The 27,617-nt window shown below is 52.6% G+C and overlaps 1 protein-coding gene across 16 annotated transcripts in view; it reads left to right on the top strand.

Annotated features, from left to right (window-relative positions):
* Nucleotides 1–27,617, top strand: part of LOC121667527 (SCO-spondin-like) — a 69,395-nt gene that overhangs the window by 33,853 nt on the left and 7,925 nt on the right. For 12 of the 16 annotated variants that reach the window (XR_006017084.1, XM_042034246.1, XM_042034247.1 and 9 more), the window contains 52 exons: nucleotides 9–137; nucleotides 802–984; nucleotides 1,079–1,273; nucleotides 1,689–1,837; nucleotides 1,978–2,146; nucleotides 2,652–2,786; nucleotides 2,880–3,023; nucleotides 3,117–3,318; nucleotides 3,401–3,541; nucleotides 4,116–4,298; nucleotides 4,671–4,742; nucleotides 4,983–5,109; nucleotides 5,337–5,476; nucleotides 5,770–5,973; nucleotides 6,280–6,429; nucleotides 6,929–7,108; nucleotides 7,278–7,394; nucleotides 7,752–7,901; nucleotides 8,660–8,875; nucleotides 9,671–9,775; nucleotides 9,862–10,006; nucleotides 10,108–10,322; nucleotides 10,406–10,505; nucleotides 11,117–11,283; nucleotides 11,418–11,651; nucleotides 12,061–12,158; nucleotides 12,682–12,859; nucleotides 13,092–13,319; nucleotides 13,533–13,625; nucleotides 13,787–13,960; nucleotides 14,649–14,804; nucleotides 15,072–15,192; nucleotides 15,608–15,822; nucleotides 16,339–16,590; nucleotides 16,690–16,881; nucleotides 17,823–17,972; nucleotides 18,097–18,200; nucleotides 18,620–18,837; nucleotides 20,244–20,464; nucleotides 20,622–20,768; nucleotides 21,397–21,561; nucleotides 21,753–21,904; nucleotides 22,074–22,242; nucleotides 22,465–22,573; nucleotides 23,102–23,247; nucleotides 23,599–23,724; nucleotides 24,306–24,485; nucleotides 24,684–24,908; nucleotides 25,265–25,391; nucleotides 25,697–25,896; nucleotides 26,255–26,467; nucleotides 27,289–27,434. Coding sequence is in view for 15 of the 16 variants with exons in the window: in XM_042034246.1 (XP_041890180.1) it covers nucleotides 9–137; nucleotides 802–984; nucleotides 1,079–1,273; nucleotides 1,689–1,837; nucleotides 1,978–2,146; nucleotides 2,652–2,786; nucleotides 2,880–3,023; nucleotides 3,117–3,318; nucleotides 3,401–3,541; nucleotides 4,116–4,298; nucleotides 4,671–4,742; nucleotides 4,983–5,109; nucleotides 5,337–5,476; nucleotides 5,770–5,973; nucleotides 6,280–6,429; nucleotides 6,929–7,108; nucleotides 7,278–7,394; nucleotides 7,752–7,901; nucleotides 8,660–8,875; nucleotides 9,671–9,775; nucleotides 9,862–10,006; nucleotides 10,108–10,322; nucleotides 10,406–10,505; nucleotides 11,117–11,283; nucleotides 11,418–11,651; nucleotides 12,061–12,158; nucleotides 12,682–12,859; nucleotides 13,092–13,319; nucleotides 13,533–13,625; nucleotides 13,787–13,960; nucleotides 14,649–14,804; nucleotides 15,072–15,192; nucleotides 15,608–15,822; nucleotides 16,339–16,590; nucleotides 16,690–16,881; nucleotides 17,823–17,972; nucleotides 18,097–18,200; nucleotides 18,620–18,837; nucleotides 20,244–20,464; nucleotides 20,622–20,768; nucleotides 21,397–21,561; nucleotides 21,753–21,904; nucleotides 22,074–22,242; nucleotides 22,465–22,573; nucleotides 23,102–23,247; nucleotides 23,599–23,724; nucleotides 24,306–24,485; nucleotides 24,684–24,908; nucleotides 25,265–25,391; nucleotides 25,697–25,896; nucleotides 26,255–26,467; nucleotides 27,289–27,434 (8,457 nt within the window). In the remaining variant the exon portion in view is untranslated. The remainder of the gene's footprint in view (nucleotides 1–8; nucleotides 138–801; nucleotides 985–1,078; nucleotides 1,274–1,688; nucleotides 1,838–1,977; nucleotides 2,147–2,651; nucleotides 2,787–2,879; nucleotides 3,024–3,116; nucleotides 3,319–3,400; nucleotides 3,542–4,115; nucleotides 4,299–4,670; nucleotides 4,743–4,982; nucleotides 5,110–5,336; nucleotides 5,477–5,769; nucleotides 5,974–6,279; nucleotides 6,430–6,928; nucleotides 7,109–7,277; nucleotides 7,395–7,751; nucleotides 7,902–8,659; nucleotides 8,876–9,670; nucleotides 9,776–9,861; nucleotides 10,007–10,107; nucleotides 10,323–10,405; nucleotides 10,506–11,116; nucleotides 11,284–11,417; nucleotides 11,652–12,060; nucleotides 12,159–12,681; nucleotides 12,860–13,091; nucleotides 13,320–13,532; nucleotides 13,626–13,786; nucleotides 13,961–14,648; nucleotides 14,805–15,071; nucleotides 15,193–15,607; nucleotides 15,823–16,338; nucleotides 16,591–16,689; nucleotides 16,882–17,822; nucleotides 17,973–18,096; nucleotides 18,201–18,619; nucleotides 18,838–20,243; nucleotides 20,465–20,621; nucleotides 20,769–21,396; nucleotides 21,562–21,752; nucleotides 21,905–22,073; nucleotides 22,243–22,464; nucleotides 22,574–23,101; nucleotides 23,248–23,598; nucleotides 23,725–24,305; nucleotides 24,486–24,683; nucleotides 24,909–25,264; nucleotides 25,392–25,696; nucleotides 25,897–26,254; nucleotides 26,468–27,288; nucleotides 27,435–27,617) is intronic. The other 4 variants (XM_042034251.1, XM_042034261.1, XM_042034249.1 and 1 more) reach the window with 3 other exon arrangements.

The following is a 27,617-nucleotide window of genomic DNA, read 5'->3' as shown; positions in this document are numbered from 1 at the left end:
ACTTCCAGGCTCAGCCTTGCCCCAATGGCACCTATGGTGAGCAGAGGGGACTGAGCAGTGCTGCTGGATGCTCACCCTGCCCTGCAGGGAAGTTCTGCTACACAGATGGGATGGAGCCTCCAGGAATTCCTCACCCTGTAAGTACAGCCCAGCGTCTCCTAAATTTTCAGCCCAAATATTTTACCCCAGGCTGCATCTGCTAGTGAAGCCAACGCTGTGCTTTGTGCATGTTTTCTGTCTTTATTTTGCCTTCTGCCTGTCAATGCAGGCTAGGAAAGAGAGTTCAAAGGTGAGGAATTGCTGCTGCTCCTCATCTAATGAGTTTTGGGATTTTTGTTGCCACTGTTTTGTCTCAGGGAAGAATGAACTCGTCAAAGATTAATAGCTGTTAAAAAAAAAAAAAAAGCAGCCTCAATTAAGGGTATAAAAAAATGCTGATGGATTCTCTTCCACACGGATGAATCCATGGTTTTATTGAAGAGCAAGGTGGTAACTCTGTCCCAGTTCCAGCTCTTCTCTAAGTGTGGAAGAAGAGCATCTCCCCCCACAACTCTACAGGCAAAACTTGTAGGGCTTGTCTCAATGCCAAGATTTTACCCTAAGGCCACCTTGCCTACCATAATTATCCCACATGGTCAGAATTTTACTGGTAAGGCCCTAAATTCCCTTTCTTCCCTTCTTTCCTACCCCATTTCCTTGCGGTGAAGAAACTCCAGGTTATTCAAGCTGCAGGTGAAGCTGACCAGATTCCCTTCCTCTGGACAGAAAACAACCAAGTCTGGGTGTGTGCTTTGTTTGCAGACAGGGGATTGCCCAGCTGGCTACCTGTGCCCTCCAGGGACTGGATTCCCCTTCTCCTTCCCCTGCATGCCAGGCAGCTTCTGGGATAACTCCAGCACAGAGGGAGAAGGTGTTTGCAAGCCCAGCCCAGCCGGGCACTTCTGTGACTCCCCTGCCCTGACGGAGCCCAAGCCCTGCCCAGCAGTGAGTGGTTTTCCTTGGTTCCATGGAAGAAGCTCCTCTGTGGGATTCTTTAATAGAAAAGCCTTAAATGTATCAATCTGGCTTTGTTTTGCAGGGTTTTTACTGCGCTGAAGGCAGCTCCAAGCCTGAGCCCTGCCCAGAGGGGACATTCAGTGACAGGCAGGGGTTGTCTGGACCCTCGGGGTGCAGCCCCTGTGCTCGGGGTTCCTACTGTGCTGCCCCAGGACAGACCGGGCCAAGTGGGCCTTGTGAGGCTGGATTTTACTGTCAGGGCAGGGCTCTGACTCCAGTAAGTGCCACTGATGAGTTTTGCTGCTCCTTTTCTGATTGTGCTCCACTGTGTTGTTCTATTTTCCCCACTGTGGTGCCTTTTTTTTAACCCAGTGGCTTGGGGAGTCACAATTGTGTGCTGCTCACACTCAAGTTTATGGCACAAGGACCCTCAAGGGGAGTGTGGCCATGTCATGTCTTTCCCCTCTCAACACTGACACGCTGTTAACTAAAACGTCACCAGTGGATGTGAATCAGTGTAAAATTTCATCCCTATTTATTCTCTTTGAATTTCCTTAAGTCAGTGTTGTCTGTTCTCTGCACAAGAGTGTGCCCCTGATGTTTTTTTTTCTTTATTCCTCACATCAGTTTAATGCCTTAAATATTTTAACCTCATCTTCCCCCCTTTTTTAATGATCTTTTTCCATTCGCAGTGGCCCACGGATGGTGTGACAGGAGCTGTGTGTCCTGCTGGCTCCTACTGCCCACCTGGCTCTGCCTTCCCCATCCCCTGCCCTCCAGGGACTTTCAGCAACATCAGTGGGCTGAGGAGCCTCCAGGAGTGCTTGGATTGCCCACCTGGGTGAGTGTCACCCAGGTCTGGAAGCAAACAGGAACCAGGTCCCTAAAATTCCAGGGACTTTTTTATATTGGGGCTGTGCTGTCCAGTGGGAAAAAAAAGGCATTATTGCTATCCAAGGGGTTTTTGTTTTCCCAATTTAGCTTGTATTGTGCTGGGACAAACAACCAAGCTCCCTCAGGACCTTGTGAACCTGGATACTTCTGCACAGGAGGGGCCAAAAATGCTCTCCAGCACGTGGTGGTGAAGGGACATTATTCCTTAGCAGGAGCTTTCAAACCAGAGCCGTGTCCCCTTGGCACCTTCCAGCCTGTGAGTACCTTGGGGCTCCAACCTGAGGGTCAGCAGAGCCCTTGGAAACTGTAAAAATGTGTGAGTAGAAATTCCTGAAGTGTTTATAAGTGGTCAGCTTGAAAAAAAGAGGGTTTGGGGGTTTCTGCTAATTTGGGTAATCACCACCTGCTTTGCTTTTACCCCGCAATGGAAGAAGAACCAAAAACCTTTGGGTGAAGACATGAGATCCATCAGTCCAGGGCTGTTGCCTACAGCTCACTTGGCCATTTTTATTAAGTTTCCTTGCACAGATTTGGAAGAGCTGCTGAGTCTTTGGCCTGGCAGGGGTGAATTAACTTGTGCATGTCCCTCAGTTCTGTATTTGATCAGGGCTGCAAGGTGCTGTTCACAAACTCCAAATTTGTTGCTTTTGGACTGCAGGTCATTCCCTTCAGTGTTTATTTTGCAGCAGAGAGTCCCTGGGGGTTTTATTCTCATGGTAAGCAGCACAACCCCACCCGCCAGGCTCTTCGTTCTCTTTCAGGGCCGTGCTCAGTCTCTCTGTAGGGACTGCCCTGAGGGTACTTTCTGCAGTGAGCCAGGCCTGGCTGCCCCCCAGGACTGTCCCAAAGGGCATTTCTGCCTGGCTGGCAGCTCCTTGCCTCTCCCATGTCCGGTGGTAAGAGTCAAATACGGATTTGTTTTCCAAGCAGCAATTTTCAGGAGGCTTCGCATCCCTTGGCAGGGGCATCCAGCGGCTCTCTCTGTGCAGGGAACGTACACGGATGTGGAGAGGGCAGGTTCCTGCAAGCCCTGCCCTGCAGGGATGTTCTGCAGCAGGGCTGGGCTGCCTGAGCCAGAGGGACATTGCCAGCCGGGCCATTACTGCAGTCAGGGCTCCAGCACCTCCTCACCCGTGAGTGCTGAACATCTCGCGTTGCTCAGGACCCTCTGGCCCTACAGAAGTTTCATAAGCCATAATAAATTCATTTCAATTCCCTGGCTTCAGGTAGGGCTTCCATTTGGAGATCTTTGCCCACGAGGACATTATTGCCCCGCTGGCACCGGGCACCCCAAGGAGATGCCGTGTCCTGCTGGCACCTGGAATGGCCAGAGAGGAGCCCAGGATGTCACTTGGTGCCTGCCTTGTGCCCCTGGGTTTTTCTGCAACGTGTCTGGCCAAGATGCTCCTGTGGGACTTTGTGCACAAGGTGAGACAAAGGCAGAACCCGTGCAGCTGCTTAGAAATGGGTTTTGACTTGGGAGAAGAGCTCCAATGTCTTCTGTTTTAAGGCTATTACTGCACGGGAAGGACAACGACTGCAACGCCAGAGGATGGTGTCACCGGAGATCTCTGTCCTCGGGGACATTTCTGCCCTGCAGGCTCAGCAGCACCTTCCCCCTGCCCCAGTGGGGAATACAGCAGTGCCACAGGTCAGGGAGTACAGAAATGCCACAGGTCAGGAGCTGCAGCATTGGAGCAGCTCAGGAGCTGCAGCTTTGCAACTCCGCTGTGACTCAGGGGAGACTGAAACACTGATGGCAGTTTTTGTCCGTATCCAAGAAGGTCTTGAGAGCTGCTGGCATCGGGAATATTCAATGTTTTGCAGTAGAGGAAGGCTCGAGCAGGGATGTTTGGTTGTTTCCTCCCCTGGTGTCACATGAGGAATGTATTTCCCCCTGCAGAGCTCATGTGTTCTAGGTTGGTGGCAGTGACACTCAGTGCACCGAGGGCTGGCAGCAGTTTCCAGCTTTCCCTCTGTTCCTCCTGCCACCTAACGGGGAGACGTGGAGGTGACTCAGGCTGGTGGAGTGGAATTTGCTGAACCCAGTGCTCCTAGGAGAAATCTGTATTTGAGGCCGTTTACTGCAGAGAAGCTAAAAAAAATAGCTTTATTTCAATTTCGGCTTCTTTAAGTGCACAACCAGGCAGAGGGAAGTTGTGCACGTGGTATTTTCCTTCCATTTCGTTCCGTGCTTCCTTTTAATTCCCATTTTTCCCTCACAGGTCAAGACAAATGCTTTCCTTGTCCTGCTGGGTTTCACTGCTCAAAAGGGCTCAGGCGCCGCTGCCCTCCTGGGTTCTACTGCCCTCAGAAAACTGGGATCGGATTTTATCCTTGTCCTCCTGGGACTTACAACCCCTCCTATGGCCTGAGCCGTGGTGAGAGGTGCCAGCGGTGCCCTGCAGGTGAGGGAATGCTCTGTTGGGACCTGTCTCAGAGGGTGATGATCTCTCTGCAGCTCTCTCTTCCCGATCCTCTGATGCGTTTTTGCCCCTAGGAAATGCAAACTTAAAAATCCACAGTCAAAAGAGGATCCTGGTCCCACTGGTGGTGTCCCCACAGGTTTTTGGAGGCTCTGCAGGAGGGTTTGGTTCACACCCAGGGTTCCCCAGAGGAGCATGAGCTCAATTAGGATGGGGTTTTGTCCCAGTTGTGCCGATGTTGAGGGATTTGGTTTCTCCAAGTCTTCCTTTTGCCTTCCAGTGCGTGCAGCAGAGCAGCTCTCCTGCTTTTTTCTCCCAGTTAACTGATTCCCTTTTCCCTCTGTGGTCTTCCAGGGATGTTCTGTGGAGAATGGGGATTATCCTCTCCCAGTGGTCCCTGCTGGCCAGGATTCTTCTGCACAGCAGGTACAGAATTTGGGATTCAGAGAGCAGAAAGAGTGAAAAGGTGGGGAGCTGTGGCCCTTATGGTCCTTGCTGTTATTTATTCCATTCTGCCATGGATTTCTGGCTTTATCATCGTGAGCTACAATCAGCTCCTCTCTTCTTTCACCCATGGAAATGGTTCTTTAGCCATGGGGAGCAAACTGGCCAGTGAGAAACAACCCAAATCACTCAGGATACTTTTGCTTTATCTTCCTCGTGCAGGAGCAAGTGTCCCAAACCCCAGTGGAGCCACAAACACGAGCAGTGGTGGCCCCTGCCCACCTGGACACTTCTGCCCAGCTGGCACCAGTATCCCCCAGCAATGCCCTGTGGGCACTTACTCAGACAGGTGAAGCTCTGTGGATCTGCTGATGCTAATTTTGATTTTCTTTTCCTTTTTGTTTGTCTCTTAGTCCTCTAAGCTATGAAGTGCAGCTCAGCGAGGCTCATTAGATGTCCTTGCATTGATCAGAGAAGTTTTGTGGTTGCTTTCACTTTGCCAGAGCTGAAGCATCAGTGGCCCCCCTGCCGAGCTTTCACCCTGGCCAGCTGAAACCCTGCTTCTGTCCCTCTCAGGCTCCACAACTGGCAGGATTCCAGCTGCACTGAGTGTCCACCTGGCCACTTCTGTGGCTCCCCGGGCCTCAAAGCCCCCTCAGGACCCTGCTCACCTGGGTACTTCTGCCAGCCTGGGGCTTCCTCACCGTCACCGCCTGGTGAGCGGCGCTGGGTGAACCGGGGTTTGGGCAACAGAATGCTTTAAAAAATGCCACCTTTTCTCCCAGTATTCCTGCTCCTGCCTCCTGTCAGTCATCCAAATCCCTGTGTGAATTTTGTTTGAGGGGTTTGTGCCGCACATGCCAGTGTTACCAAATGAGCACTGAGCACTGGGGCGGTCACGGGTGTCTGCCTGCAGTGGGCACAGCCATTGTCATTTATTGTGTCTCGGGAATAATCATTGCCAGGGAAGAGTTCCAACTCTCTGCCTCTTCTCCTGTCTGTGTCCCAGGTGTGTGGGAGAAAGGAGGCCCTTGCCCTGTGAGCCACTTCTGCCCTGAAGGGAGCAGCTCTCCCCTGCCCTGCCATGCAGGGACTTACAACAACCTCTCCCGACAAGCTGCCTGCTTCCCCTGTGCTGCGGGCTACTTCTGCCCAGAAAACACCACCAGCTACAGCTCAAACCCCTGCCCAGCTGGATTTTACTGCCCCAAAGGTGAGACACGGGCCCAGGGAACCAGGCTGAAACATCCTCCTTTAAATGCAAGAAGTTCTTTGTGAACAAAGTGTTTGTGTCAGCCTGGTTCTTCACAGAAAAATGCCCCAAAACAATACTTTAAACTATAGCTATGACCATTGCTTAACAGCCTCACAAATTACACAGCACCCAAAGCCAGTTTTGGCCATGAAGGGGATCAGCAGTGGGACAGACTGGCAAAGAGTGCACGAGGTGATGCAGCGGATTCAGAGCCAGGATCGTGTTTATATTCCATGAAAGGTTCCTGCTCTCTCTATTCCACAGGCACCAAGTTTGCCACTGAGTTTCCCTGTCCCAGGGGTTACTACAACCCCGACCCCATGACCCAGAGCTTGGACAGCTGCCTGCCCTGCCCACCTGGGCACTACTGCGGGAAGGAGGGGCTGACAGCTCCCTCAGGCAGGTGTGACCCAGGTCAGTGTGGGGCTGCTGGGTGAGGCAGTGCCCAGCCCTTGGGACAGGGTGTTTGGGAGGGTGGTGCTTTCACCGTGCAGCTTTACCACAGCCCTTCCAGTCGGTTTGCTGGATCCTCTTGTTGAACTGTAGGTATTTAGCAGGATTGAACACACCTCTGCTGGTCGGCTCTGAGCCATGAGCAGTCTCTGCCTTCTGAGCTGCTCAGGCAGCTGAGCTGAGCCCTGTGGCCATAAAGCAAAAGTCCTGAATTTAGCGTTGCAAGATCTCTTCCCATCTTCATTAATATTAAAACATGGTATTATTTTATAATATTGAATTGCATGTGCTATTGCGTGGGAAATTACGGCCTGGTGGTGTTCAACTTCGGTGGGATGAACCTGTCCCACACCCTCTGCTGTGCCCACATTACACCCAAAGCCATCCCAGCTGGTTTATTTGTGATGTTTTGGGGGCTCTGTCATTGCCAGAGCTGCTCAGTCCCGTTTCCTGTTCCCAGGCTGGTTTTGCATCTCAGCAGCCTGGACCTCCCAGCCCTTTGACCTGGACAACTACACCAATGCCAACTGCCTGTGCCCAGCCACTGCCACCGGGGGGAAGTGCACAGCTGGCTTTTATTGTCCCCAGGGAAGCCCAGAGCCTCTTCCTTGCCCCCTGGGGCTCTTCTGCAATGCCTCAGGTTGGTGTCTGTGGGGAACAGGAGTTTTGAGGGGATATTCCTGGTATTTCCATGGACATGTAGCAGTGCCTGCAAGACGCCCATGGTGCCTTCCAGAGGGAGGCTGTGAGCAGTTGTTTTCCCCCTTTGTCTCAGTGCTCTGAGTGCCACCATCCTCTCTGTCTTGCAGGGCTGCCTGTCCCCAGCGGGGAATGTGCTGCTGGGTTTTACTGTGCAGGGGAAGCTGCTGGCCCTAAACCCACGGATGGTGTGACTGGGAACATTTGCCCTGTGGGCTCTTACTGCAGTGGGTATCCAGCACTGAAAAGTTCACGGCACAGAACACTTGAAACACTGACAGGGTGTGGCAGCCAACTGGCTGGGGTCTGTCCATGGTGCCAAAGTCCCAGATTCTTCCCCTGATTCTTCCCCTTTCCTTTAAAAGTGGGAGGTGACATCTTTGTCTCAATAGCTGAACTTTAATTGGCTTCACCTGTGGGTAAAATGAAGCCAACAATGTCTGTCCCCTCCCATGCAGCACTGGTGGATCTATGAGTGGAAAATAAGGCTTCCCTGCTGCTGTTTTGTGTTCATCCAAGCCCTGAGTGCAGCCCTCTCACTCATTCTTTCATTTTTCGTTTCTGTCTTGCTTCTCCTCTCGCAGCTGCAGCATCAGCAGCGCCCCAGCCCTGCCCAGCAGGCACCTTCTCCAGCCTGCCAGGGAGGAGAGCACTTTCTGAATGCCAGCCTTGCCCCTCTGGCTTCTACTGTGAGGAACCTGGCCTCAGTGCCCCAACTGGGGAGTGCTGGGAAGGTAAGAGGGGAATAAAGTGCCCTTCAGGCTGTCACGGTCTCTGGGGATGTGCTCAAAGGACTGTGAGTGACAAATTCAAAATAAATGTCTTTCTGTGGGTGGAAAAGCCATTTTTCAAGAGTGGAAAAGCCATTTCCCTGCTGGGAGATCTGACAGGAGCCAGAGGTGCTGCACGTGCAGAAAACAGGAGCTGTGTTTCACAGGATCCAAGTGTTGTTCTGTGCTTCCCTCAGACAAGAGATGACAGCTTGTTGTTGCCTTTTGAGCCTTCTATGACCAAAGATCTGCTGCCCACTGGTTTTCTTCTCTGCACTGGAGGAGAACATTTTCTGTCTCTCTCTGAAAAGGCCATTAGAGGTCAAAGCAGCTCAGATGTGAAAGCAGAATTAGCAACATCTGTGTTTTCGGAGCAGTTTGAACACTGACATGGAAAAACTCTGATGTTCAGTGGGAAAACTTTACTTGAAGGGTTTCAGTGACTGAAGGGAACAGAGAGATCAATGTTGGGTCATGAAGTGTTTTCCTGTGTCACCTGTAGGTTTTCTCCTGTTTTTTGGGGACTGTTGGGTGTTAAATTTCCTGCTAAGAGTGCAGTGTGTTTGTGCAGCAGCAGAGGGTCAGATCAATAGTTATTTAATGCCAGCAGCAGGTTTATTTTGTGAGGGGCCAGTGAGATGCTTTGTGTGCCTGGAGAAGCTGTTCTTCCCTAATGAGCAGCTTCTCTGTGTCTAATTCAGCTCTTCCCTCTGTCCCTGCAGGTTTTTACTGTGACAGCCAGCAAGGACCAGTCACTGATGTCACCCTCTACCCCTGCCCACAAGGCTTTTACTGCCCAGCAGGGACCAGCAGGAGCTCTCAGCACAGCTGCCCTGCAGGGACCTTCGGGCCGAGGCAAAAACTGAAATCTGTCCAGGAATGTCAAAGATGCCCAGCAGGAAAATACTGTGAACTCCCTGGCCTTGCTGCCCCAACAGGTGCATTGCTGCTCCTCTGAGCATCCTGCTGGGATCATCAGTGGCTGATAATCAGTGCAGGGCTTGGAGCTGGGCCCCAGGGTTCTCACCTCAGCTGAGGTGAAATGTCCCATTTTACTTGTCAAAAACTGCTTGAGAAAGAAAAAGATTCATTTTTCTAAGCAAGGAGTGAGAGGACTGCAGGAGCCAGAATTCTATGTGTGATACCTCTTTAAAAAAATCCAGTGTGGAGTTTTCCGGTGTCAAACCTGTCTGGCATTTTATTTAGACTTAGTTTGGGTTTTTAGCCTGGTTCCCAAAGAACTAATCCTTCCTTGTAATTGATGTGCACGTGATTAGGTTTAGCAGAGAAACAGAGGGCAAAATACCCAGCAATGACATCTCTCTATTTTTTTCTCAGGACTGGGTTTTTTTCCACGTCTGATGATTTTTTGTTGGTCCTTATCCTGAAAGGCCCTAATTCAGCAGAGCACTTTGATAGAATTCTTAATGTTTCAGTCTCTGCTTAAGGATGTGCTGATTATGATTCTGAAGGGAAATGTGTGCTGGAATCCTCATTGGAATGTGGGATATTTATTGGAATGTGGGATATTTATTGGAATGTGGAGGCAGTGCTCAGGCTGTGAAGGGCTCCTCTGTCTCTGCCACCGTGGCATCTGCCACCGGCCCTGCCCTCCTGGCAGGTACAGCAGCTCCTGTGCTGACCATTCCATCAGGGACTCCTAGATGGCAAACGGCTGTGTCTGAAATCTGTATTTGTGTGGTTTTTCTTTCCTCATTATTCTGTTTTTCTAGGAGATTGTGCTGAGGGCTTTTGGTGTAAAAGCGGTGCCCGGGTGAGAAACCCCCAGGATGGAGAGTCAGGGCTGCCCTGCCCTGCTGGTCACTACTGTCCTGAAGGTAGGGGAGCTTTGGAGCAGCATTTTCCTTCATTCCTAGCAATGCTGGGAGCCATTTCCTCACCCTGCTGTCACCGATCTCGCTAGGTGCCCCAGTGCCACTGCAGTGCCCTCCTGGCACGTGGTCAGGCCGGGAGGGCAGGAGGAACGTGCAGGAATGCCAGCCCTGTCCTGGGGGACACTTCTGCAATGGCTCTGGGCAGAGGGCACCCTCGGGGCAGTGCAGCCCTGGGTGAGTAGCAGAACGATGCCATTTCCGTGCCCTGCTGGAGCAGGGATGGTCTCCAAGGGGGTTTTAGCTGTTTGAAACCCAGAGGTGTGTCCTGGCTGCAGGTTCTACTGTGCCAGCGGCGCCCAGACCCCGACTCCCACCGATGGCCTCTCAGGAGCTCCGTGTCCAGTCGGTCACTTCTGTCCCCGGGCCTCCAGGAGCCCAGTCCCGTGTCCCCCTGGCTCCCACGTGCCCCATTCCCATGGGGAGCAGTGCCAGGCTTGCCCAGAGGGTCAGTACTGTGTGTCTGGTGAGGAGGCAGCGCCGTGTCCCCAGGGTGAGTTAAAGTCACACACAAATGCCTGGTTTGTCTTTGACTCTCCAAACTCTGCTGATTCCGATCTGCTCCTTCTCTTCCAGGGTACTTCTGTCCCCAGGGCACAGCTCTTCCAATTGCTTGCCCAGCAGGATCCTATAACCCTTCACAGAGCCAAACCAGCTGCCTGCTGTGTCCTGAAGGGTGAGACACAGTGAGCTTAGGAACTGCTGGAAATAATTGCTTATCCAGGCATCGTGGAGCAGTGTGTGTGGGGAAAATGAGTTATTTTACCACTGGAAAGCACTTGAGGAAGTGCTGTCAGGCAGCAGAGCAGCTGCTGAGCTGTTTCACACCACCACCCAGTGATTATGGGACCAGGAACAGCCCCAACCCCACATACAGCCCCACTGGAAGGGAATTTAGGCTGTTCAGAGCACAGAAACCATTGGCACCATAAACTTGTTCCATGTCTGGAGTAAAAGCTGGTTTCCTTGGCAACAGGCTGGCACCGGCCTGCTGAAGGGGAAGAGGATCTTGAAAATCACCTGATGCTGAGCCTGCCTTTTCCTTGGGGGATTTATCTCCAATTACTGCCTGGATTTGAACTTGATTAACTTTTACAAGTTGATGAATCACAGCCTGGATGTGTTGGGATTCAAGTTAAGAAAATTATGTCTCTGTGGCTTTTGCAATTATGCCATCAATTTGGTATTTGGGCAATCAGCTCAGAGTGCAGTGAATTAGGTCTCTTTTCTGGTCAATCCAGCACAGGAGCCAAAATCCTCATTTTTTTTATTCTCTCTTTGGCCCAGGTTCTTCTGCCCCAAGAATTCCTCTTCCTTTCTGGAGAATGAATGTCCCCCTGGCCACTACTGCCCTGCAGGCACTGCTTCTGCAGCTCAGTTCCCATGTCCTAAAGGGACTTACAACCCCCAAGCTGGCAGCAGCCTGAGGTCCCACTGCAGCCCCTGTGAGCCAGGTGAGGCAGAGGAGCCTCTCTCAGTGTGGTGACAGTGGGTACTGAGTGCCCTTGAGGTTCAGAGGGTGTTTTGCTCCCTGAAATGTCTTTCCAGGGTTTTCTGCCAGTGCTGATGGCCTTGTTTGCTCTCTCAGGGCACTTCTGTGCACTCCCTGGGCAGTCCCAGGTGACAGGACCCTGCCTGGCTGGGTTCTACTGCACTGGAGGAGCTCCCAGTCCAACCCCCAGCGATGGCCTGGTGGGGAACAGGTGCCCCCAGGGAGCCTACTGCCCTCTGGGCTCTGCCTCCCCACTGCCCTGCCCTCCTGGCCAGTACAGCAGCTCAGCTGGGAACACTGGGATCCAGGACTGCCTCCTGTGTGATGCAGGTAAAGCACTGAAAAATCCTGATTAATGAGCTTTCAGCTGTTTCTAGGGCTCCTGTGGCTCTGGAGCAGGCAATCCTGCACAACTGCTGTCCTGGAGAGAGGTGTTAGGCAGAGCTTTTTTGGGGAGAGGTGTTAGGCAGAGAATAGAGACCAAATCTGCCACTTTTCCACCTCAGAGGATGCTCACAGTGAAGTTTAGACAGAGAGGTTCCCTTCCCACCCTTTCTCTGGGTGCTCTCGCATTCAGAGGTGACACAAGTGCTGCTTGTTCTCTGTGGCTCTTCTCAGCAGAGCAGCTGTAGGTGAATCAAACAGGATGAACATTTCCTCATCCCAAATTTGCTGTTGTCTGTCTGGAGTGACCAACATGGTTACTGTCCTTCCGTGGTGCCTCTTAATTTAATTTCAGGATATTTCTGCAATGGCACTGGACTTGTGTCTCCCACTGGATTGTGTGAGGCTGGGTTCTACTGCAGTGGAGGGAGCCTATCTCCCAAACCTCCCAGGGTAAGATGTGCTGTGGTGGAAATGGTGTAAAATATATAAAATATCTGTGGAACCGAGGGCCACAAGGTCACCTGAGTTCTCCTGCCCTGGATTAAACTCTCCCTTTCAACATTACCCTCTTTGTCAGGTGCATCTGGTTGATTGGTAGTGAAAGGGGAACAGAGATAACAAAATACATCTGTCTTTCCTTGAGCTTTACATTTAAAATCTAAGCAATAGCTCTGTCTTTGCATGTTGATGCTGCAAAGCAGCATGGAATGCCACATCAGATTAAAATTCCAGAGGTTAACAGTTCATGAGTTTGATTAGAATGCTGCATCTGCCAGCCCTCCTCTGAGGCAAAATTCAGCAGGAATTTTAGAGATGACAAGACTCAGCACTGGCTTTGTGCAGCCTTCAGGACTGAGGGGTGAGAGCAGCATTTCACGGTCAATGTCTGCTTCTCTTCACCTTCAGAATCTGACTCAGATGTTGTTGCACACGAGGAGTTTTTAGGCTGTAACTGTGGTGCTTTCCTTCCAAGCCAACAGGCAGTGGAGGTCCGTGCCCCCCTGGCCATTACTGCGAGGTGGGCAGCAGCAGAGCCCAGCCGTGCCCTGCAGGGACCTACAGCCCGTCCTGGAGCGGGACACGGTGCCTGGAGTGCCCAGAGGGCTTTTACTGCACCTCTGCCTCCACCAACTACACAGATTGTCCTCAAGGTGGGTCTGTGCCCCACCCAGGGGCATCTTGCTGTCCCTCAGCTCATCTCATACTACTGATATGATGTATCTGTCAGAGCAGTGATAAATTGCAGGATAGACCCATCATCGTGGCTTGGGATCAGTCCTTCCCACAGAGAGATGAAGGGAATGCCTCGTGTGCAGGCTGGGAATCCTTCCCAGGCTGTTCCCAGCCTGTCCTAACCATTACGAAACCACCTTTTCTTTTTAGGTCACTACTGCCCCAGGAACACAGAATTTGCCACGCAGCATCCTTGTCCCACCGGAACCTACAGCGAAGCCCTGAATCTCTGGGATGCTTCCAAGTGCCAGCTGTGTCCTCCTGGAAGGGTCTGTTCCAGGCCAGGCTTGGCCAGGCCAGATGGACTCTGCATGCCTGGGTGGTTTTGTCCACCTGGATCCACATCAAGCAAGCCAGTGTTTCCTGGAAATTACTCTGGTAGGGAGGAGAACAGTAAAGTGTGATGGTGGGGGTTGTTGAGGGGGATATTGGGGTCACCTAAAGGATATTAGGGGAATATTAGGGTCACCAGACAGGTTCAGGATGGATTTCTTTCCCTTTTTCCCCCTTAATTCAGTGCTCTAGCTCTTTTCTTCCTGGGCTATTGCAATTCTCATGTTTCAACTCACGCTGTGTCTTTCCCACTCACAGGAAAGGCAGCTCCAGCTCCAGGATCTGTTGGGTTGTGCCAAGCAGGAACTTTCTGTCCTGCTGGGTCATCCCTTCCTCTTCCTTGCCCTCCAGGTAGGAGCTGAGTCTTTTTTCCTGCACAAATTTGTTGGGCTGGGTTTTTGTACCTGTGTCCTCTTTCCCCTTGTGCCAAGATCCACAGGCAACCCCAGCCTTGTGCTGGGACTGCTCCTGCTGTCTCCAAAAGCTGCTCCTGCTTCTGCCCCGTGCTCCAGGTTGGTTCTGTGCCAGCCCAGAGCTGGCAGCTCCATCGGGTCCCTGCGAGGCTGGTTTCTACTGCACCGGAGGCTCCACAATCCCAAACCCCAGGGATGGAGCAGGGGGAAACCTCTGTCCCCAAGGCCACTTCTGTCCTGCAGGGAGTTATTCCCCATCTCCGTGTCCCCCAGGTAGGTTTGGTGGCAGCTGGTCCCTGCTGGCATTTCCCTTCCCAGAGCCCAGCTGAGGCTGTGCCCTTGCTCTGCAGCCCTTGTCAGGCTGTGCTGAAGTTCTCCTCTATTCCCCAAGGAAAAGCTGCTCTCAGCATGGAAATTCAGCCACTAATCCAGTGCTGCTGCACTGGGACGTGAGCCCTAAATCAGACAGGAGCTGCTGAACTGCCCCCAGAGCTGCTGGTGGGGAGGGAAGCTCCTGCTGAGCCCTCCTGAAGGACAGCTCACACAGCCAGGACATGTGAGAGCCTCTGCACCCCCCTGCTGAGGGAGAGAGTATCATTAACAGCATCACTAATGAGGCAAAGGGTTAAATTAAACGAGAGGCTGTGGAACGTTTGTTTCTTTCCTGGATTAAATCTACAGTTGTATTAGCAAGGGATTGCACTGCTCAGTCCAGAAATAAACAGGAATTCACCTCAGCCAGCAGTCAGGACCCTCTGATAGGAAGCTCTCATCCCAGGGACTGCTGGGATTTGGAGAATTCCTTCCTAAACCAGCATCCTTCTGCATCTTCTGGGACAAGTGCAGCCAGAAAGTTCCCATGCGAGCTGCTGCTTTGGGATCCTGGTAATTCCCCCACAACCACTTCCAGCGGGGGATGTGAGGATGCAATAATGGGATTTTGGTGGGGTTTTATTGCCAGGCTCCTTCTTGCCTCATCCTGGTGGCCACTCAGCACAGGACTGCCAGCCCTGCTCCCCGGGCTGGTTCTGCCCCCAGCATGGCCAGAGCTCCCCGGAGGGCTTGTGTAAGGAAGGATGGTTTTGCCCTGCAGGCTCTGCGTCAGACCAGCACTCAGGTAGGAATTCTTTGGGATCGTTCTTTACCTACAGGAGTTTCAGCAGCAAGATCAGTTTAAAATCTGGCTTTGGTTACAGTTTAGAAATGACTGTTGGGGTTAAAAACGTTTTCCAAAAATTATTCCAAGTAACACAGGGTAAATTATTGGGTAATAGTAGGAAGTAGCAAAAATAGGGGATCTTATCAAGCAAAAGAAAGCTGAAAAAATACAAATATTTTCACCACAGCAGTGATGTTAGAGAGGCATTTCTTTTTTTGCTCTCAGATTATTTGTGTCCTGTGGGTCACTACTGCCCCCCTGGCAGCCCGGAGCCTGTGCCCTGTCCCCCTGGAGAATACCAGGAGCAGGCTGGGAAGGGCCAGTGTGAAACATGCCCAGCAGGAATGTGAGTGACATGGATTTGCTCCTTCCTCTCGTTGCTTTCTTAGGAATTATCAGGTGTTTCCCTCTGCCTCAGGCTGCTCTGTGTGTGATGTACAAGACACACTTTGATGTACAAGTCTGGTTTTCCTGTTTCTTTTTTCACATCACCTTTCCCTTCATTGTGTGATTTTCTGTGCCACCAAAGTTCTTGTACCACAGGGAATCCAGCCTGTGGATGGACGTGGATGGGATGTGGATGTGGATGGATGTTCTGCCTGCTGGGGTGAGCAGGGTGATCCTGCCAGGTCACACCTGAGCTCTCTGTTGGTTTTTCCAAGGAATCTCCTTCCCTTTCATGGTGTAGTCACTGCTGTGCACAAAGTTTTTTACCCCTGCCAGAACAGGGGGAGAGCACAAGCACTGGGATCTTTTGGCAGGTTCTGTGCCCCACAAGAGCACCCAGGTGATGTCCAAGAGAACATCCACGGTGTGGCCAAAGCCCTGGAATGCCCAGCAGGACATTACTGCCCGCCAGGAACAAGAGCTGCCAACCAGTACCCGTGTCCAGAGGGCACCTACAGCCACCAGCCCGGCCTGGCAAACCCCAGGGACTGCAGGCCTTGTCCTGGGGGCACGTTCTGTGCCAGGGCAGGTGGGAATTGTGTGTGGATTAAACAAAATCCTCATCTGCTTTGGGTCTGGGAGCGAATGAAGGGTTCTGCGCAGTTCATCTAAATTTTATGCAGCATTTGCAGCCATTTCTGGGAGCCCTTGAGTAGATTTGAAAGGTTTTTTGCAAACCATCTTTTGAAAGTTAAATTAAAGGCAGATCAATGTGGTTTTGTTCTACAAAGGTTATGAAACCAGCAGTCAGGCAGCCTGGGGCCTAGGACTCATTTGGGTTTGTCTCTTAGTGGAAAGCCCTGTAATTATCGTCCCTCCTCTAAAAGGGTGATTTAGGAAACCATTTGGGCTTTTATCTCTCTGCTCATCAGTTGTGTGGGTAAATATTGAGAGTACAGATCGAGCTTTTAACTAACAGAGCTCTTGCCTGGCCGGGAGGCTCTGGGGTCATCGTGGTGGCCAGGCTTGTCTGGATGGTCTAGTCCCAGAGCTGTGATTTAGGGGATGCCTCTGGCTCGTCTGACTTGGTGCCCGTTGCCTTTAGGACTCTCAGCCCCAAGTGGTCCATGCTGGCCTGGGCATTTCTGCACTTCCCAGGCCCGTGTGCCCAACCCTGTCAGTGATGGGACAGGGGGTCTATGCCCAGCAGGGCATTTCTGCCCTCCAGGGAGCCCTGAGCCACAGCCCTGTCCCAGCAGCACCTTCCTGCCCCAATCCGGGATGGGTTCCCGTAATTCCTGCCTGCCTTGTCCTGCAGGGAAGTTCTGCCAAGGAGAAGGCCTGGCTGCTGTATCTGGTGTGTACCGCATGCATCCAACATCCTTCTTCTCTCCCAATTTGGATATTTTTTACATTTTCTGGTTCCAAACCTAACGCTGAAGCTTTTCTCTTGCAGGACCGTGTCAGGCTGGGTATTTCTGTGACCCTGGCTCCACACAGCCAGACCACAGGCTCTGCCCCGCTGGCTCCTACTGCCCTGAAGGCTCTGAATTCCCAATCCCCTGCAGCCCAGGAAGCTTCAGCCCTGTCAGTGGGAAAGGGCAGGCAGCAGACTGTGAGCTGTGCCCCGCTGGGCACTCCTGCAGCGGTGAGGATGTGCTGGGGTTACAGAGTGAGGGAAGAAAATCACCCAGTACAGCTTCACTTCTGACAGCCTTGGGTACAGCAAGAACAAACTGAGTGCCCCACATCATTTTTAGTCGGCGATGGTTTCTAGCACTAAGAATCATTTCAATTCCAAAACTGCTGCTGGGTTCTCGGGAGCAGCCTCAGGTCACCCAGAACTCCTTGTTTGCTGTTAAAACTCCTCTGCACCTCTTGTGCATGTCTGACATGGCTCTGGCCTCGCAGGGAAACAAATATTCCTGGCAGGGAGCTCTTGGTCTGGCCATGAGCCAGAGCTGCCCCTCCTCAGAGCTTCTCACCATCTGCCTGCACAAGATGTTTGTCTGCTCCCCCCAGCCCTGAGATCTTTGTGGTCACTCTGACAGTAACAAATTCATCCATCACCTTCCAGGCTTTTCCTTTCTCAGGTGAGCAGCTGAAGCAACAGGGAAGGAATTACTTGGCTGAGCTAACATGAGTTTTAGCAGAGCTGAAACCACTACTGAGAGCCTCAGAATCCCAGCTGAGCTCTTTCATGGGGAACCTTGGTTTTCCCCAGGCATTTAACTCAGGACTGACTCACCTGTGTGATGAGGTGTTCTCTGTCTCAGGCTGAACTTCAGAGAATTGGTACTTCCTGATGCTTGGTAGAGGTGTATGATGGAGGAGACCATTATTTTGGGTTTCCATTGTCTCTGATCTGGGCAAAATCCCTTCTGAAGGATCATGGTCTGCAGGCTTCTGCTGCTCATCACCTGCCAGACCCCACTGCTATCCACGGGGATCCTCTTGCCCCCTGGGATCTGCTTTCCCTGTGCCCTGTGTCTGGCTGGACTAATCAGGGAGGGAGGCTGGTTCTGTTGATAGACGATGCCATCACCTGGCACAATCCCTCCTGAGCAAGGTTCTTCCCTTGTATCCCAGGTCCTGGAGCACAAACTCCTGAGCTGTGCCCTGCTGGGCACTTCTGTCTGCCAGGGACCAACTTCAGCATGGAGCACCCATGTCCCAAGGGCACCTTTGGCCCCAGGACTGGTGCCACCAGCGAGTCTGACTGCGAGCCCTGCCCAGCAGGTGAGAAGGGACTGGGCACAGGGGGGGGGCAAACGTGCAGAAGAGTTCTCCTTTCACATTATTGACCCCTCCACTGCTGTTCTGTGCAGCTCTCCCCCCTGACATGGATCTCTGTTCGTTTCAGGGATGTATTGCTCAGCTCCAGGTCTATCCCAGCCCTCTGGATTTTGTTACCCAGGTTATCACTGTGCCAAGGGAGCCATCAGCCCAGCCCCCTTCAAGCATAGGGTGAGTGCCAGGCAGCAGCAGCAGCACAGTGATCTGGGGACCAGGACTGGCCTGTCACAATCTCCTTGCTTCTGGTGGGATGCTTTCCAAGCATTTCTTCTCCCTCAGCTGCAGGGACCGGCTGTTCCTGATGTCTGCTGGAATAGCTGGCTGCCCATGGATAAATTCCAGCCAAACCTTCATTTCTACATTGCACTGGAGTGTGGGGTGTAATATCTCCTCTAAAAGATGCCATCAGGGACAGGATAAGCACCTTTCAGAGGCCTGCACCCTTTTTATGCCAGTGGTCTTTGTTTAGTTTCAGAGGCAGCAGATTTGTAGGACTCAGCCCCTGTGTGCCCTGCCCAGCACCTCTCTCTGTGCACACTGTGCCAAATCTCCTCCTGACAACACTTTTCCCCTGTATTTTCCTCATCCAGGTGGAATCCTCCAGCCCTGCCCTGCCTGGCAATGACATCTGCCCCGTGGGCCACTTCTGCCCCCGTGGCACCGGGCACCCCAGGCCGTGTCCCCCTGGATCCTTGTCCAGCGCCGTGGGCCTGGGGGCAGAGGAGCAGTGCCAGCCCTGCCCAGCTGGGAGGGTCTGCAGTGGCCCAGGGCTGGCTGAGCTGGCCCAGACGTCTCTGTGTGACCCAGGGTGAGTGTCACTGTCACTGGTCAGTGACAAAACGCAGCCTTGCTGGCAGTTATAATCAAGGGACATCTGAATTTCCAGATCCTGGCCTTGTTCTCAGCCCTTTGGTTGGGATGTGGATGTTTCAGAGACATTCCTGTTCCCTTCACGTTTGCCTGACATTCTTATACATCTTTTTTTCCTCTGTTTTCAGTGAAAAAAAAAATTATTATTATAAATAAATTGCTGCTGCAGATCCCTTATTTAGCCCCATAATCACATTTACTGGGAATTTAACCTTTTTTTCCCCTTCTAAGTCCTCTTCTCCCACAAGGTGGTGCAAGAACCAGGGACAAGGCACCATTCCCAGCCTGTGTAAAGTGCCCTGAGCAGTGTCTGTCCGTGCCAGGAGCCTCAGGGCAAGAGGCTACAGAAATTTGATTTATTTTGTAAGTGTAAGAGAGTCTCAGAAGTGATTTCAGTGCAGTGTAATGAGATTTCATGGGGAAGGATTTCTGGGAGCAGCTGGCTCTTGACTTGAGCAGAGAAAATCACAATGAGATTTGTTTAGAGTTTGAGGCTAAGCTGGGAGTACAATGAGGGTTACATTGAGGACTGAAAAGACTTATTCTTGGGAATACACGGGATTTGACCTGTCTTAGATGAACTTCAAGCCTTCCCAAAATTTCCTTTTACCCTAAAAGTTATTACAACCTGGTTGTAACAGTAATCATTAAGATTTTCTGTGCTGGATGGTGACGAAATGTAAATTATAAATTATAAATGACCCTCGACTTCCAAAATCTGTGAAGTTCTTGTCCCTCAACAGGGAGCAGTTTGCTGCTTTTCAGCACCTTTGCTCAGCTGGAATTGGTCTTGCTTCCAGGCAGAAAAAAAAGCTGCTTTTCTGGTGTTTCATTCAGTGCTGTTCCTTTCACACTCAGTCGTTTGCCTTCAGGAGTGGGAATTTTTTCTCCCCCAGAAACTCCATCACTTGAATCCTTGTCTGTGATGGGATCACAGCTCTCATTTCCTTGTCGCTCAGCTCTTAGAACAATCATGGTTTCTGTATTTGTTCATCTTTGCTCGTTGTGAGGGGCTGGGAGGGAAATGCTGGAGGGAAGAGAGCCCTGGGGATAAAAAGAGGCTCAGCAAAGGCAGCAGGGACTGAACACCTGGGCCCTGTGTTTTGAAGCAAAAATATTTTAGTTTCAAAGGCGCTTCCTTCCAGAATGAGAACAGTTTCCAGGCAGCCTGGTGTAAAAAAGCCTTTTCCCAGGATTTTCAGGGCACGAAGTGGGGGGAAGTTGCCAGCACAGCTGAACCAAGCTGCGTTTTCCAGGGACGGCTCCTCGTGTGCCTCCCCCATCCTCACCTGTGTGCAGCGCTGGGAGCTCCTTGTTCCAGGCCTGGATTCTCTGTCTCTCCAGCTATGTTTGCCTGGAAGGAAACTCTGCTCCCTGCCCTTCGGATGGGATCCATGGATACAGATGTCCCCGTGGCTCCTACTGCCCCGCGGGCTCGGGGCTGGAGCTGCCGTGTGAGCCTGGCACCTTCAGCCCCGTGCCCGGGGCCAGCGCCTGCCTGCCCTGCCCGGCTGGCACGTCCTGTGGCAGTGCTGGCACCGTGCAGCCCCTCAGCTGCCCCAGAGGTGAGCACAGGGGTGCTGCACACCCCGAACTCGGGTGGGAGGAGGAGTGGGGGATTCCTCTCTGCACTCAGGGAATGGGGGATTTGGCACTGCTCGGAGCGAGCCCAGCATTGCCCCTTCCCCCTGGCTCTGAGCAGTGTCTCCTCTCTGTGCCCAGGGTACTACTGTCCAGGCCACACTGCTGTCCCCCTGCCGTGCCCCGAGGGGACACTGAACCCCTTGGACGGGGCACTGGCACCCACAGCCTGCAGGCAGTGCCCCGTGGGGAGATACTGCAGGGGAGAGGCCAACTGGGAGCCTGATGGTGAGTTTGGGTAAGAACAGCCCTGCCCCAGCACAGGGGCTGGGGATTGGGGCTGGAGGATGTGGGGAAATGGGAAACATCTTCATGAACGGGGTAAAGGCTACTGCAGGACACCCTTCACCTGTGTCTGGGCTTACCAGCCTCTTCTTTTCCTCTGCTTCCTTCTTTTCACTGAATATTTATTTTGGATGCTATTTCTGTTACTGCATTGCTTTTCCTTCTCTCCCTTTTTTCTGCTTTCTCTTCCTTTAACACTTTCATCACTGCTCTTTCTGTCCTCCTAAATCCTTCCCCTCCCATTTAACTGTGCCTGGGCCAAAACTCCAGGGTTGGATACCTGGAAAGAAGAGATGCAGAACTCTTCCCACAGGAAACAAAATGTAGGGAAGCAGTTAGAGAGGAGATAAAGTGAGCAAACGCTAGGTGAGGTCAGAGCAAGTAAAGAAAGCGATGGAGGCCAAGGGTTAATGAGAAGAAGGAAAGGCAAAGCAAAGGTGACCAGCCCAGGCTATCAGCAGTGATAATCCAGGACAAGGATGGGCTTTGGCCTCTCTCCAGAGTTATCTGCTGTTTGTGAGGGTTTGAGGAGGTGCTGTGGGCGGTGGCTGCCTCCCTCTGTGTTGCTCAGGTCTGTGCTCGGCCGGGTACTTCTGTGAAGGGGGAGCCACCGATGCCACCCCACGTGGGACACCTGGGTTCCCTCTCAGCGGGCCCTGCCCTCTGGGGCACTACTGTCCAGAGGGAACTCCTTTCCCAGTTGCCTGCCCAGTTGGGACCCTCAACAACGCCACTGGTGAGTGCGATTTCACCCATGGGTTTGTGCTGTGGTGACTTCAGTGGTGACCAGCTGCCCCTAAGGTCAGTGGCCACATGTTACCAGTGATGGTGGCCACATGTTACCAGTTCAAACAAGTGCTGCTGATGCTGGGAGTGCACTGGGTGTTCCCCCATCTCCTGTGTCCCCTGGTGTTTGTGTCCCCTCAGGAGGCAGCTCCCAGGCCAGCTGTGTGCCCTGCTACCCCGGGGCTTTCTGTGCCAGTGCTGGGCTGAGCTCTCCAACAGGACCTTGTTCTGAGGGGTTTTACTGCCCAGCAAACTTCAGCTCTGCCAGCCCCACGGCGTTCCTGTGCCCCAAGGTACTGCTCAGGGCTGGGAGAGGGAGTTCTCAGCTCTGGGCAGTGGCAAAGGGTCGCCCACAGCTGACAGAAACACTGGTTACATCCCCACAGAGGTTTGGGTGATTCTGCGATTTACACAGCCCCGAAGTTTGGCACTGAAATCCTCTCCCGCCTCTGTCCTTGCCAGGGTCACTTCTGCAGGTCAGGGACAGCCCTCCCGAGGCCCTGCCCTGCTGGGCAGTACCAGCCAGCCGCAGGCTCTGCCTCCTGCATCCCGTGCCAGAGAGGATTCTACTGCCAGGAGCTGGTGGCAGGGGATGCCAGGCGCTGCCCACCTCATTCCTACTGTCCCACAGGTACTCTGGCACTTGCCAAGGGCTCAGGTGTCGTGTGCCTCGCTGTGACCCTACAGATGTGCAGCCCTGTGTGTCTCCCTCAGGCCAGGAGGTGGCAATGAGCCGGTGTGGCACAGTGGCCACCTGAGAGTCACTTGTTATGCTCTGCTGCAGCTCGAGAGCCTTGTCAGACCCCAACACTCATACTGAGCTTTATCGTTGTCTCTGTGGCCTCCCTTTTAGGGACACGAGTTCCTCTCACCTGTCCTGAAGGCACCTTCACTCCTGAAAACGTGACGGGCCTCTGGAATGAGAGGGAATGCCTGCCTTGCCTGCCTGGCCACTACTGCAGGTTAGGATTCAATTCAGCCTGGCATCATTTCCCTTTCTCTGGAGCAGTTTGGCATCCTTGTTTCATGCTGCTGAAGTTCTTCCCAGCTTCTCTCCTGCATTTCTCTCACTCAGTGAGAAGAAATATAAGTTTAGACACACGGTTGGGTACAGGGGCATTGGATCTGTGGATTTGGGGAGGCAAAACCAGTCTGGCATCATTGTTGTGGCACAAAGAAGCACCTGACAGAGGTATAGGTGGCATTTATGAAATCACAGGAGTAATGCAGAAAGTCCAGCCCAGTGGAAAGTCACCCACAACTTCATCTACAGCAATTTTCCACGTTCATGGAATTTGAACTGGCTCACTTCAGTCATCTACGTGTTTTTATAAGTGGAAAAATGTGTCTGTTTTCTCTCTCACATCAGAAATTATTTTTATTGCAAACTTTGCAGTATTCACTGTGTCAGTACTTGCTCTGGTTTTGCACCAAACCAGCAGCAGCAGCAGCTCAGAGTACACAAATCGTTGTTTTCCTCTCTGCTCCAGGCATGGAAGGCTGGAGGGGAAATGTGCTGCTGGATATTTCTGCCTGGCCGGGAGCTCTCGGGCTGCTCCCCAAGGCCTCCCCTTCTCCTGGCGCTTCCTGGCCGGGTGCCGCTGGGGCCAGGTGTGTGCAGGGCTGTGTCCTGCAGGTAGGTGAGGATCTCGGTCATGCTTGCAGTACAGAATATTGACTCGCTGCTAACCAAGTGGATTATATCATATACTGCGTAATATATTGCCAGCCCTTCTTTAAAATTACCATTGCTCACTGATTTCCTCGGTTTTGCATCTTTTGAACCAAAGTGTGCCAGGCTCAAAAGGCTGCCTGGAATTGATGGTGCTGAGCTGCCAGTCCAGAAGAGTCTGAAGGCTCCTGGCTTGGCCTCCCACCAGCTGTGTGAAAGTTCATTCCACAGCAGCAGCAGACCCTGGCTCGGTCCTTTTTGCCACTGGAGGATTTGCATGTTTGACTTTTATCTCCTTCCCACCCCTTTCCGTAGGTTTCTACTGCCTGGAGGGGTCTGAGGTGCCCACACCGTGTCCTGCCAACACTCTCAGAGCTCTTCCAGGGGCTGGGAAGAGAGAGGATTGCCTGCCCTGCCCACCGGGCCGCTGGTGCAAAGCAGGTTGGGGGCTAAACACTGAGGGGAGGGGAGCTGCTTTTCAGGAGAGTTTTGTGTATCCCTGATTTCCCAATTCCAGCCCCATTTTCCCCCATTACAGAGCCATTTTTCTCCATTTTTCCCAATTTTTCACCCCTCCCAGCCCCTTTTTATCCCTGATTTGCCAATCCCAGCCCCATTTCCCCACATTCCAGCCCTGTTTTCCCAAATTTTCCCCCATTTTGACACATTTTCCCACATTTTCCCCATCTCAGCCCCTTTTTCTCCTGTTTTTCCCAATCCCATCCCATTTTCCACCATTCCAGCCCCATTTTCCCCCATCCCAGAGGATGGCTTGGATGTCAGATGTGGAATTGTGCGGCAGTCCTGGCAGTGAGCAGTTCTGCAGAGAAAAGAGGCATTGAACTGTCAATCCATATTGGAAACGTGGGAGAGCTGAGATCACAGCCAGTCTCCAAATATCCCTGTGTGCCACTGGCAGGAGAGGGGCCGGGATGGTGGAGGTGGAGGGTGCAGGAGGACACAGAGCAAAGGTGTTCCAGTGGCACTGGAGACACCCCTTGAAGCCTCTCTCTGTTTTTTAGGGGACTCGGAGGCCCATCCCTGCCCTTTGGGACACTACTGCTTTGGGGGCAATGGCAGTGACCACAGCAGTGTCCTGGCCCCTCAGGAGTGCCCTCCACAGACGTTCCGTGGGCACCCGGGAGCCCGGAGCTTGGCGGAGTGCCAGCCCTGCCCTCCGGGCTATCACTGTCCCTTATCAGGTGAGTCCCAGGGGAAAGCCTTTCCCGCCTCCGGGTGACAAAATTCCCTCCCTTTCTCACCTCTGGGTGACAAAATTCCCCAAGATGAGATAGAGAAAGGGAGAGAGAATTTCTGCTCACAGCGACCTAAGAGCCTTCCTCCAAAATTCCCCCTGTCCCTCCAGCCTCCCTTTCCTCACTCCCTTCTCTTCCCCACAGGCCTGACCAGGTTTGAGGATTATCCCTGCCCCCCTGGATACTGGTGCCCTGGCAAAGGGGACACTTTCCTCTGTCCAGCTGGCACTTCCAGGATCCAGCCTGGTGCAAAATCCTTGGAAGAGTGTGATCCCTGCTCGCCTGGATACCACTGCCCGGACCCAGCTCAGACAGGGCTCCCTAACACCCAGGGAATACCTTGCAAACCTGGCTATGAGTGCCCAGCAGGTGACAAGACCTTTGTTTTCCTTATTTCTGAGCCTGGATGATGGATCAGCAGGGATTTTAGTGGTGACTTGTCCCATTCCCCCAGAACATGATCCCTCTCAGCCTTCCCTGTTTTTTTTCAGTTGAGGTTGCCAAAGTGGTCTGAGCTTAGAGAAGGAGATATTTTCATGCAGGGCATTGAGGTGCCAGCATTCCATGCTGAATAATAAACTGGGTCCCAACAGTTCTGTGCCCTCTTGGGAGCAGTAGGAAAAGCAGAGTGTTTATGGAAAAGCCTCCTTCTCTCTGCCTCCCAAACACAGTTTCTCCTGCTCTGGGAATGTCACGTAAACACATAAACACCTTTTCTCTCCCAGGGTCAATAAATCCCAAGCCCTGCAGGCCTGGCTTTTACTGCAGTGCCCTGACAGGAGAGCCTCCCCTGTGTCCTGCTGGGTACCACTGTCCTGAGGGATCCTGGACTTACAACAGCCCCGAGCAGCTGTGAGTACCTGGGGGTTGGTACAGCCAGCCTCCAGTTCCTAAAAACGCTGAATATTGGGAATTGTGCTTGGGATCCAACCTAAACCGTGGCCTTTGTGCATTGTGCAAAAGCAAAGGAATCTTTGTGGCTGCAGTCGCAGGTTTGGTGACTGCTGAGACTGAACAGGGGGATTTATGGTTTCTACTTAGATTGGAATCAGATGAGAACCACTTTTAATTTTGACCCTGTGTCTTCACTGATCGTTGAATCCAGAAATAATTTTCAGAGATTTTCTTCTCTTTCCCTGCCCTGTTTGTCCTCCCAGGTGTGTGTTCCCATACTACTGTCCCCTGGGCAGTGCCTACCCAGTGCCCTGTGAAGGAGGGCACATGGCCCTCAGCCTGCCTGGCCTGAGGGGCTCAGCTGAGAAATCCTGCAGGGTTTGTGCTGCAGGGACCTTCCGCAGTGACCCCCTGATCTCAGCACCCTGCCAGCCCTGCCCAGCTGGCTTCACCTGCCCACCAGGTAAATTCAGCTGCCACGGGGGAGTGGGGCAAGAAATAGCAGCTTAAATTGGAAGCAGAGAGTTTGGAGTTCTGTGTGGGCAAAGCTCTCAATCCTCTGCAGTTATAAAACCCTGGTGTGGGCTGTCACGTGGGTTTGCCACTAGATTTAGCCGGTGGAAGAGCTGGGAGAAAGAAAAACTGAGATTTAAATTTAAATATGAATTAGACTGGAAAACGCTGATGTGTACACGTGTGCATTTATATAGCCCCGTGTCTATATATAGACAGACGTGTGTAGATGTGTCACTGGGACAAGCAAGTGCTCTCTGCCTCTCTCTCAGCATGGCTGGGGTCCCTAATGTCACCCCTTTCTCCAGGCAGTGACAGCTACCACCAGCAGCCTTGTCCCCGTGGCCACTACTGCCCTGCTCTGGCCCCGGCCCCGCTGCCCTGTCCCCCGGGCACCCACAGGAGCAGCCACTTTGCCAAGCACCCAGGGGACTGCCAGGCCTGTCCTGCTGGCACCTTCAACCACCTCCCTGCCCAGGCTGCCTGCTTCCCCTGTGGCAGCTCTTCTTCCTCTCAGCCAGGTGAGTTTCTGTGTGTGAGTGGAATTTCCCCTCTGTTGAGGTGTTTCCTGATGTTCCACAAGCCCTGGGATCCTCCTGGCGCTGGGGATGCTGCCCATGCCCAGCTGCTCTTCCTCTGTCCCACCCAGGAGGAGGATTCCATTTTCAAAGGTTTTTTTCCCTCTGACACTGTTATCCAAGGGGATTTATCTCCTTAAAGGAAGGAAGAGCTGAGCAGCTCTACTCTAATTCTTGCTCTGTCATGGCTTTGAAAGCGGTGGAGTTTCACCAGCATTACTTCAGCCATGATTTGGGGGCATTGTGTTAAATCTAGGTGTGCTTTTGAGCCAAAATTTGGCACCGAGGGCACGATAAAGTGGGGTGAGGCTGGAAACTGGGAAAGTAAAGAGTGTCTATTCCTTGCCCCAGTGTATGTGCACACTGCCCCAGCATTTCAAATCAGGTGGGGTTGAGGCTGTTGAGAGAGGGGCTTGGCAGCCTTGCCTGGCTGGGTCCTTGCCCCACCCACACATTAATGGAGGGCTTGTCAAAACCCTGCTGCCAAGGAGCAGCTGGGCTTTTCTGCATCTCTGGCTGAATGGGTGCTGCAGGAGATGCTCTAACGCTGTGTTGGTGCAGCAGAGGCAGGCTGGCCCCAGCTGGCTCAGCTGGCTGGTCCTGTGGCTCAGCTCTGCCCTGGGAGAGGGGCACAGGCACCAGCAGTGTCACTGAAATGAGCAGTGGGGTTTGATAAAGGGTGCTGAGCACGGGAGCTGCTCCTTTCCAGCCAGAACGGATGTTCCAGGCTGTATTCCCCATCCCAAACCCAGCTTTTCTCCCAGGTGCCACCAGCTGTACCTGCCATGGGCTGAACAGGGCTTTCCAGCACTCAGATGCCTCCTGCATCTGCCAGGCAGGTTATGTTTATTACCATGAGAGAGGCAAGAAAGACCCTGATGGCAACAGTGATCAGGATTGTCGACCTCAGGTAAAATCAGGCTCCAAACCAAAATTGTTGTGTGATGTGCAGGAGAGGAAGAGCGTTCAGGCCTTAAGCGAAGCCAAACAAATCTTTGTTTGATTGGCCTTTTCTTGTAGGGTTTTTTCTTTGCCAGAATCTTGTGAGGTAAAATTTAAATTCATTAGGGATGGAGGTAAAGGATCCTTCCAT

Source organism: Corvus kubaryi, unplaced genomic scaffold (genome assembly GCF_017639235.1).
Source record: "Corvus kubaryi isolate FWS band 111438036 unplaced genomic scaffold, C.kubaryi_AGA036_p1.0 37367, whole genome shotgun sequence".
In the NCBI taxonomy this organism is placed as follows: domain Eukaryota; kingdom Metazoa; phylum Chordata; class Aves; order Passeriformes; family Corvidae; genus Corvus; species Corvus kubaryi.
Note: the sequence above shows the minus strand (reverse complement) of the source record. Positions and strands in the feature narration are given on the sequence as shown.